Here is a 9,834-nt window from a genome sequence, read left to right on the forward strand (position 1 = left end):
AAATGCTGAGGTTTCAGGAATATTTTCCATTTTAAAAGTATCGGTTGGCTCAAATCACTTTATTGGAGGTAACTACCCTTAACGTAACCAAAGGAAACCTTTAAGGACCATTAGACTAATCAGAATAGGGAATTGAGGGATGTGAAACGTTAAACGGATATGGTTATGATAAGAAAATTTATGTTTTCAATGCTGTGGGCAATAATTCCATTGAGTGTTTTTTGTCATCAGATTCCCCCTCAGACACAATATATTCAAGCAATAATATATTAATACATCTAAGCACGTCACCAATTGTACATGTGATATTTCAGAGGTGAAGGGTACTTTTCTTTATGTTTTTAAGCCTCCTGTTCCTATTACAGAACTCATTATCACTACCACCTAGCAGAAGCTTTTAGTAGGCCTAATCAACCTGGTTTTGATAAGGCAAACAAGAAATGCCCTACACAAACAAATAAACAAACAAATAATATTAACAAAACACCCAAATAAAATTGTAGTACGTCATGTTTGAATATGCCAAAATATTAACAGGTAGGCCAATATTGAAATCCATCCCAGTGGTCGTATTTAAAGAATTTGATAAATCCAAACAAAAACAAGTCAGACTAGGGTGAGGTCAAATGTATTCATGGCTCTTTATCGCCCCCTGCCGATACACTTGCAACATTCAAAACACAAAACGGCTAGCTAACCATTCAGTTATTGCGCGTAGACTACGCCATTCTTTGTCGCTTTGTAAACAAGAAGTCTGCAAAAGTGGAACATGAAAGAAATCAGGTGAGGGTGGGAAAGAATAAGAGAACAATGAGAAACCCGATTAAACTCAGTTGCATAACGTGTGCTTATTTTGAGCTTGGTAGCTACGACATACGCAGTTTAAACGTGTAACTAAAGAGTCAGTGCCACACTGTTATTGTTTTTCATCAATTCGTTGTCCAAAATGGAGGCAATATGCTTTGCCAAATGCTAGCGCTTGCTAGCTAGTCCAGCTAGCTAGTCTACCATATCAGTGGCACAAGCTACTGTACTAGATTGGCTGCTGCAATAATATTCATGCGTCTTTCTTTGTAGTGCGATTTGTCAGTATTTATGTCCTCTTTCTACGCGGCTACGCTAAGCTACACTGCTACCCAGGCTCCTTCGAAGTACTGTAGGCTGTAAAGTCATAAACAGTTCTTTTGCTAGAAGTAGCTAGCTGCGAAATGTGGTTTGTTGCATTTGTTTGGCAGCAACGTAGCTAGCTTGATAGCTTTTATTGCCAGTAACTAATGGAAGAGACGTGATACTTGATCAGTCGCAGTGCAGTGTTTTGTTTGTCCATCAGCAAAGGAATCAACCATTATTAAAAATCCTATTTTTTATGTATTCTACAGGATCCAGGCACTTCACTGCTATGACAGGAAATGGAGCTTAGCGAAGTTGGCTGCCTTACAGAATGTACAGTCATTCTGTAATGGTGTCTAAGTTAATGTAGCCATGACTTTGAGATCCACTCTGTTCCCTCCTGCGCGATTCAAGCTAGAAGCAGAGAATACCGACTTTGACAAAACACAACTGAGAACTGTGAACTTGAACTCAGCTGCCATCAAGAGGGAAAACTGTGATTTTGTCATAGATGTTCATGACGTACTTTCTGGCGTACACAACAGTGGAGGAGATTTCAGCAAATCAAATATCTTAGATCAGAATTACACTGGAAAAGTAGTCCGCGCTACAGTGGTGGCTACACCAAACAGACCAGGAGTTCCCCTAGTTCAAGGGGACAATAGGGAATCAGTTGGGGTGTTGTCGTCCCCAGCCAGACTGATGGGGGGTGAGGGAACACCAGTCAATAATAAACCCACCCTCACTGACAATATGGATAACCCAGAGTTGCTGTCGAACTCCAAGGATGCTGGTTCTGATGAGAGTGCAAGAGGAGTCTCGTCTGGAGGAATTCTTAGCACTGCTTCCATTGAACTGGTTACTGAAGGCAAGTGGAGAAATGTCAGGAAGACCCCTGCGAATCCGCACACACAAGCCAACTGCCTCCGACAGATTCTCCTGCTACAGCTGGACCTGATTGAGCAACAGCAACAACAGCTACAGGCCAAGGACAAGGAGATAGATGAGCTCAAATCTGACAAGGAAACGGTATGAAAAGCATTCAGGCAGAGTGATGTTGTACATCTGGTGCAGGCCAAGACTTCAGACAATACAATTTACATTTAGTCATTTAGCAGACGCTCTTATCCAGTGGGACTTACAGTAATTACAGGGACATTCCCCCGAGGCAAGTAGGGTGAAATGCTTTGCCCAAGGACAAAACATCATTTGGCATGGCCGGGAATCGAACTGGCAACCTTCAGATTACTAGCCCGATTCCCTAACCGCTCAGCCACTTAACTCCCTGATTCCAATATATGAAATGTTGTTGTTTTGGAGTTTTGCAGGCTTAAAAAAATATATTTGTCACATAGCTAGATATAGTCCCATATAAAATACTTAGCATGCCATCGTATTTGTTGTAAATATTGAACTTTTTTTCTCTCTCCACGCAATCAGCTGCTTGCGCGTATTGAGCGCATGGAACGTCGTTTGCAGCTCACAAGGAAGGACCCACGTGACAAACGCCTGTTTCAACCTCTGGAGCCATGGACACCAGATAAAGATGACCTGTGGGACTTAGAGCTCGATGACAGTCCACAGACCAACAGCCCAAGGTCACTTCCCTTTAGCAGGGGCGGCAAAGGGCAGAAGAGGTGAAACACTTTCTCTTCGCATGCAAACTATGTATTGTACGGTTAGTAGTACCACCTATGTACACGGCAGTTGTCTTATTTCCCTCTAACCCATTTCCATCCTCACTGGCAGGAAATTTTGTTTCCTTGACTCCAAGATCCAGAAGTCACGAGGCAAAGGCCCTAAGTTTAGTCCCATTAAGTCTGAGTGTGGAGCTGGTTCTCCGTATCAGAGGGAGCTGCGCAGTAAAGAGACCCCAGAGAAGACAGGGCTCGGGAGGCCAGCGTCGGAAAGGGACACCTCGCACCCCGGCAAAGAGGAATCCGAGCTTACTGCACAGATGGAGGAGCTGCCCTTCATGTCTACCACTGAGATGTACCTGTGTCGCTGGCACCAGCCTCCCCCCTCACCACTGCGAGAGCCATCTCCCAAGAAAGAGGAGGCTGTGGCCAGTGAGTGGATTTAACAAGCGTGGGCCTGGTTCTAGGATCCGTGCCAGTGTCATTCGGAATTTTGTGTCGTTCCTTTCGCAGATGAAGGGTGATGACTCTCCTTGTCTTTTATGCCTTACAGTCCCGTCCTGGAGGGAAAACAGCATGGAGCCCCTGGGTGAAGACGCAGCCAATGATATCCCTGAGGTGAGACAGGAGAGCGAGACACAATCTTTATAGTTTTACAAAGAGATTTGAATACTAGGCAATTCAGACTTTTAGTCAAGAATGTCTGGGCATGTGCCAAGATGTACACACGATATGTGCCTTATTACTTTTTAACTCTCACTGCTTGTATTGTTTTGTTAAGATGTTAGACGACAGTGTGTTTTTGAAACGCCACGCAAAACTGGAGCTGGATGAGAAGAGAAGGAAAAGGTATGGGACGTTTGTTTTCTATCTTTAAATCACTCCCAATGTCTCATCCTCAGTCCAGAATAACTTGTTCTGACTCATACTCAGTACTGTACATTTCATAATTTCCTACTTTTGTCTTTTATCGCTCACTCTTTTTCGTATGACCCTTTTTTCGATCCTTTTTTCCAGGTGGGACATACAGCGTATCCGTGAGCAGCGTATGTTTCAGCGTTTGCAGCAGCGCATGAACAAGAAGAAGGGTATCCAGGAGAGCGAGCCAGAGGTGTTGTCCTTCTACCCTGACACTGAGGACGGTACGACTCTCTACATCGTGAACCTGAACCACTAAAGACTTCACTTACAGCTGAGACTGTTGCTTTCCCTCCCCACATTCCCTGGCTCTTTTTATTTATTCATGTATTTATTTTTTACAGTGGAGTCCATAATCATCACCCCTTTCCTTCCTGTGGTGGCGTTTGGTCGACCATTACCGAAGCTCACTCAAGAGTAAGTCATATTTTTGTGTTTCTACCTTTCCGATCACTGGGCCCTTGCTTCAACACACAGGGGGATCCTTGTCCACCTCCTAGGATCTTTCTTCTTATGTCACTCTCTTTCCCTATACACCATTCTGTCTTCATTTGTTCTATGATGTAAAATAACAAAGCATTTATTTTTTATTTCGTTACGAGGGACAAGTAGAAAACGTTTTGGGCTGGTCTTGTTTTTTTGTTTTGTACTTTTTATTTATCTGTTTTATTTTTAGAAATGTTTTACTAGGTATGTTGTTTTTGGTTTGGTATGCTATTTCACAATGTCCACTAGACTGAGTTCATCCATCACTCTGCATAATCTATTTTTCAAGATGGTACCATGGTGCAGGTGGCGCAACAGGGCGAGTTTCACAGAAAGACCTTTCATCAAAATGCAAGTATTTAATCCTCCCATAAGTTTTGTTAGATAGAAAACAACAATGGATAGACAAGTACAGCCTAAATGAATTTCATGGACTTGCCAAGCTCCTGTTTGTTTAACTCGGGGAGAACCATTCACACTAGTTCGTTATGAACATGTTGGTTGACAAAATATTATATGTGGACGACTGAGAAACCAGAGTGAGTTGAAAAACTATGTCATTGTCTTTCTTCCTCTTTGGCAAAGTATAGTTCTGATAACCAAATGCTTTTCAGGTTGCAGGGGTTGGATTTTCCCGATCACCCTTCTCATACCCTGCATAATTTGGAGAGCCTTTCTGAATCTGTATACTTTTGTGTCTCCCTCTGCAGGAACTTTGACCTTCCCTGGGTGGATGACAGAAGCCGTTGCCGTATCGAGTTCCCCAAAAAACACACCCCTCACCGGACCTGCCGGAAATAAGATGGTACCTTTCTGTCCGGAAAATGAAAACCAATCCTTCTACAACCCCCAGATCTGAAATGGGGTCATTTCTGGACTGGGATAAGGTTTTCAGTGGAAGTTGGCCAAGCATGCATTGCTAGGTTGTTATGTGAACAACTGTTTAAATGTGTCAACACTTAGCTTGTTCTCCTATAATAAGATAGTGACAAGAACCACTCTGTTAGCTAAGAATAGTGCAGTGCCTGTTTGAATGAAATACTTTTGTGCTCTGACAAACGTGGTGGGTCTCGGAGCGTATCCTGTCGTGCGGAAGGATAGTTTCATGCAGCTCAACATGGCTGCAAACACATTTATACTTATTTCTCGTGAACTGCTCATTCAAACAACTTCACACTATTTCAACTTAATCTAAAAAACTGGGCACTGTATTATCGAGCCACAGACACACACAAATAGACATTTTTGCTTTTATAGTTAGATAAAGGTATAGATGCCCTTGTACTGATTAAATGGCAAACAAATCTATACCCCTTCAGATTAAAGCCCTCTATTAACAGCTAAGTAAGTGTAGAAGTTCCATTGTCTGTCAAGTTACAACAGTGCAATCATGTCCTTAACATCAGTGAAAAGCCTGCACGCTTTGAATATCACAAGTGGGTAGCAAAAATCTCATAATACAAAAAAATAATTGGAATAGATTGTTGCTTAGGTATACGACGGCATTGAAACTAAAACCTGCGTGTTCAATGCTTTACTATTTGATGGTTACTCAATTGTAACAAGCTGTCATGAGGCATGTTAACATAAGGACTTGAATCTGTAGGGAGACAGCTTCAATTAGTTTGGATATGATATGACTGAACTAAAAAGCTTAAAATGCATTTTCTCCTAAATCTGTGATAATTGCCACTGGGCTTCATAAATTCTCACAGCAAATCTATAGATATGACTTATATGTCTGTATTCACTGTAATACTACTGCTTCTGCTGGGGCGCTTCAAGCAAAAAAAACTTTTTTTTTTTTAAATCAATGTGCACTACAGTGTGGATATAATGTGATCCTCACTCTGCATGTGTTGTTATTCAACTGCAATGCTGAGCAGATTGTAAGGTTGCGCATCCTTTTATGAAACTATTGGTGTGTTGAATTGTCCGATGTTTGCATTATATAAACAAAATCGTAGTCATCAAAATGAGCTGTTAAGTTTACTTGAAAATATGTGTTCTGATGATTTTATTTTTTTACTTGCGTGTGTGTGTGCATGGTTTTTGAACTGTCAAATCTATTTCACATGGCATCAACATGATAGGGTCATGAATTAAACATAATCATTTTAATTCACGAAAAACATCTGTGTTTGAATTTTGAAAGCATGATTAGGCTACTATTTTCAAAAAACACTGCTTTGTTCCAACTTTGATCCATGTAGTCTAATCTCAAAGTGGTCGAGAATTTGTCCTTTTTGAACTTCAGATTTTTCTGTTTCCATCCTGCCCAATATGCTGATTTACAGTAGTTGAATATTAGATGGCAGTGAGTTCCATTGACGTATAGTAAGTTATTTTGAACTAGCTTATAACATGTCTTGCAGAAACCTAATGGGCTAGCTTATTCTTTAACATGATCAAAGGTTTGCTTTCTCTCAAACTTTCTCTAAAGTGTTGTCATCTAACTCCTTGCGATCTTATCCTGTTTTGTTATTAGTTGTTTAAACATTTTGGTTATAGCTTTCTGCCTTGACAATGCAACAGACCACAGAAATAGGCTGGTTTTTGAAAAGGTAAGATTGGTCTTCTGTAAATAGCTTTCTGAAACAACTGTAAATAAATAAAACATGGCTGTTATTTTTCTATTATTTAAGATGTTGAGTACATTCAATATTGTTCTTCTATGATAATGATTGTATGTTGACAAAATAATTGACAGAAGTTTGTTTTGGAATAAAATACATATCTAACACGTTGTCTAATTCTTTAGTTCTTGATTTGAGGAATGACTATTACAGATTTGACAACCAGATCTTTCATGTCAAATGTGAAAAAAAGTTTATTGGATAAAGGAAGGCAAAAAGATCTTTTAAGTTCTCAAAAATATAAACTACCTCCTTATCAAACTTTGATAAGAATTTTGCCAAACACCAAAACCCAGGATTAATATAAAGGACCAGTAGACTTACTAGGCACATTATGGAGTGCCCGTTTTGTTTGTCTATGAAAACACATAGTACATCTGTGCCCACTCTAATTTCGATGTGAAATTCATTGACTTGTGTTGTTGAAGTCCCAGAAAGTCCCCGATCAGAAAGTAATGATCATCTAGCCAAACCGCTTTCTGACCAACCCCTCCCATCAGCCATTGTTATAGTTCCAATCTTCTGTACATCAGCACAAGAAAAAAAGAAATCTAAAGCAAACAAATCAGACAGAACATCATTACATAACCATGATGTTAATCATTTGTTAATATCTTACCAAGTGTACACCCATAATAGGCACACCACAATAAAGCTAAGGTTATGCAAATGTATTGATCACTGCACACAAAAAATAACATACAAAACCTGATATAATCAAATGTCACTGACTTTGGATTATTTACTTGTCATGATTAGTGTTCTTCTTAAGAGTGTAAATAACATATCATTGGGTGTGGGAATTTACCCTAACTTTATTAAATTTGTCCTTCAAATTGAACATTTTGTTTGGCAATTGTTCAGCATATATATATATATATATATATATATATATATATGTTGTATTTCTTTTTTACAAGTACAATCAGGTATGCATAATGTATTTGATGATAAAATATACATACTGCACACAAGTAATAAAACAATCAAAAAACAAAAAAAGCCATAGACCTTAACAACAGATTTCTTACTGAACCATTTCAATGGTGCTCCAACTCCCTTCCCAAAGAAATGATAGAGATACACAAAAGTATACTTCTGGATCTGTATTGACACTCAAGCCCAAGTGCTGGTCTCTGTCACCCGCTCCATTCTCAGTCCCTTCTGAGGTTGTTGAGTCTCTCCTCCAGATCGGCGTCAGCATCTGCCAGAGCAGCTTGGGGCTCTGCTTTCTTTGCCCCTGCGGCTGATAAGCTACCTCCAGTGGCTGGCAGATCTAAATGCACATGAAGAACAATTAAAATGGCTGCATACTTACAGGGGACAAACTTGACGACAATTTAGGAATGCATTGATGGAATGCCTCACTTGAAAGTTCGTCGGAGAGATTGAGGCCCAGTTCGTCCAGGACTTGAGACACAACAGCGTCACTGTGGAGTAAATGGAGAGTTAGTGGAACACACAAACGTATGCCTTCAGTGTTCTTTTTCTCTTCTGAACTTACATTTAGTCAATTGGCAGACACTCTTATCCAGAGTGACTTACAGTAGCCTAAGTACAGGGACATTCCCCCCGAGGCAAGTAGGGTGAAGTGTCTTGCCCAAGGACACAAAGTGATTTTTTCACAGCCAGGAATCGAATCGGCAACCTTCTAAATGATAGCCTGATTCCCTAACCGCTCATCCATCCAACTTGCTTACGTTTCATCCTCGTCGTCTTCGTCACCCATAGCATCGTCTATAGCATCATTCATCATCTCTTCCTTCATGTCCATTATTTCACTCTGTCGTTCAAAATCCATCATGATCTTTTGAATCTGTGGCAGCTTCAACTATTTGGATTAAGAGGAAGAGTCAAAAACGTTGAATGAGAGGGTATAGATAATCTGTTTGCATGTCTGCCAATAATAACATGTTTCAAGTGTGACACTTCTGCTTGTAAAAGTTCCAATAGTTACAATATATGATTCAAAGTATTTGTGCTCACCTGTCTGTTCATGGTTGCCATGGCTTTGGTGACTCCTTTCATTGCCTGGGCCATACTGTTGTTTGATTTGAGTGTCTGGATCTTTAAACTGACTGCCTGGATATTTGCCCTCATCATGATAAATTTCTTAACATATCGCCTTGTGCGAACCAGGTCCTTAGCCATTATCTTGACAGCATCCTGTAAAATGAACAGGCGTGATTGAGTAATATCAATACAAGTCACGATTGACACCACCAGTCTTGAGTTTTTAACTACACAAAGTAATTTTTGCTCTCTGTTCTCACCATCTGTCCCTGTTTGGCCATTTTCTTAATATCAGCAATGATTTTCTTCTCCTGCTGCTCCAATCTCTGGCGTTCTTTATCCAGGTCTCTCATGGCACGATTAAGGGCTCTCTGATTCTGCCTCAGCATCTCCTCCGGAGTCTTCCTTTTCCCAAATAGGAAGTCCATCTACAGAAATACGTCATGTGTGAAAGTCAGTTACCTCTGCCACTGGAACCATTAGCCAGGTTGTATTATACAGTGACAAGGTAACGTTAGCCCCAGGAAACGTTAAGTAATATAGCCAGAATGTGTAGTTAGATTGAAATCTCAAAACTTAGCTAGCAAGATAGGCCTGCGGATCAAGCAATATGAGCTAATTCTCCATTTACAAACGCCTACTAATTGGTCGCTACCAAGCTAGCCAAGCTTCTTTTTTTACTTTTAGTTCCCACCTCATCTAGTCTAATCTTACCTTGAGTAAGGTGTATTTTAAGGCAGTTAGTGTCCAAACAATAACAATCTCAGTGTTCCAAAGCAATTTTTTTTTCGATAATTCTTCACTGCTTTTAAATCCCCTATTTGTTTTCTTCTTTCATACACTTCCGCAGAAGCCAGTTTCGGGATATGACGTAAAGTACGTGTGACGCGTCATAACCCTCTCCGGGCGCACCTTTTTAGCAATATTGTTGTTTTTTGTGAGCCCGGCAGTTTTATAAAAAATAATGGGAGATCATAATACTTATGTGATCTGTAAAAACAAATAATAATAATGAAATAAATAGTATGATGAGC

At 40.2% G+C, this 9,834-nt stretch overlaps 2 protein-coding genes across 3 annotated transcripts; one reads left to right on the forward strand and one right to left on the reverse strand.

Moving 5' to 3' along the window:
* Positions 1 to 669: 669 nt before the first annotated feature.
* On the forward strand, positions 670 to 6,894 carry msl1b (MSL complex subunit 1b). Of its 2 annotated transcripts, XM_047032215.1 has the most exons (10): positions 671 to 783; positions 1,380 to 2,139; positions 2,551 to 2,747; positions 2,860 to 3,179; positions 3,301 to 3,365; positions 3,529 to 3,596; positions 3,765 to 3,889; positions 4,010 to 4,082; positions 4,441 to 4,502; positions 4,862 to 4,967. In XM_047032215.1, coding segments are annotated over exons 2-10 (1,569 nt in total). In that variant the 5' UTR covers positions 671 to 783; positions 1,380 to 1,482; the 3' UTR covers positions 4,864 to 4,967. The 2 variants fall into 2 exon arrangements, with proteins under 2 accessions (XP_046888170.1, XP_046888171.1); XM_047032214.1 differs by lacking the exon at positions 4,441 to 4,502 and having other exon boundaries at positions 670 to 783; positions 4,862 to 6,894.
* A 62-nt stretch (positions 6,895 to 6,956) lies between these two features.
* On the reverse strand, positions 6,957 to 9,669 carry chmp2a (charged multivesicular body protein 2A). Its single transcript, XM_047032216.1, has 6 exons — positions 9,515 to 9,669; positions 9,061 to 9,228; positions 8,774 to 8,953; positions 8,488 to 8,618; positions 8,156 to 8,217; positions 6,957 to 8,063 (listed from the first exon to the last, which is right to left on the reverse strand). Exons 2-6 carry the CDS (start codon positions 9,226 to 9,228, stop codon positions 7,942 to 7,944), a joined length of 663 nt encoding a protein of 220 aa, XP_046888172.1. The 5' UTR covers positions 9,515 to 9,669; the 3' UTR covers positions 6,957 to 7,941.
* Between the last annotated feature and the right edge of the window lie 165 nt (positions 9,670 to 9,834).

The sequence above is a fragment of the Hypomesus transpacificus genome, chromosome 13 (assembly GCF_021917145.1).
Source record: "Hypomesus transpacificus isolate Combined female chromosome 13, fHypTra1, whole genome shotgun sequence".
NCBI lineage: Eukaryota > Metazoa > Chordata > Actinopteri > Osmeriformes > Osmeridae > Hypomesus > Hypomesus transpacificus.

What these genes read in the sequence shown, in the direction of transcription:
- msl1b (XM_047032214.1), top strand. Translation starts at nt 1,483, where the DNA reads ATGACTTTGAGATCCACTCTGTTCCCTCCTGCGCGATTCAAGCTAGAA. An exon ending in GAAAGAGGAGGCTGTGGCCA is followed by an intron (nt 3,180 to 3,300) that starts GTGAGTGGATTT and finishes TATGCCTTACAG; the next exon opens with TCCCGTCCTGGAGGGAAAAC. An exon ending in GATGAGAAGAGAAGGAAAAG is followed by an intron (nt 3,597 to 3,764) that starts GTATGGGACGTT and finishes CCTTTTTTCCAG; the next exon opens with GTGGGACATACAGCGTATCC.
- chmp2a (XM_047032216.1), bottom strand. Translation starts at nt 9,228, where the DNA reads ATGGACTTCCTATTTGGGAAAAGGAAGACTCCGGAGGAGATGCTGAGG. An exon ending in GAAGACGACGAGGATGAAAC is followed by an intron (nt 8,218 to 8,487) that starts GTAAGCAAGTTG and finishes TTTACTCCACAG; the next exon opens with TGACGCTGTTGTGTCTCAAG. An exon ending in TCTCTCCGACGAACTTTCAA is followed by an intron (nt 8,064 to 8,155) that starts GTGAGGCATTCC and finishes ATGTGCATTTAG; the next exon opens with ATCTGCCAGCCACTGGAGGT.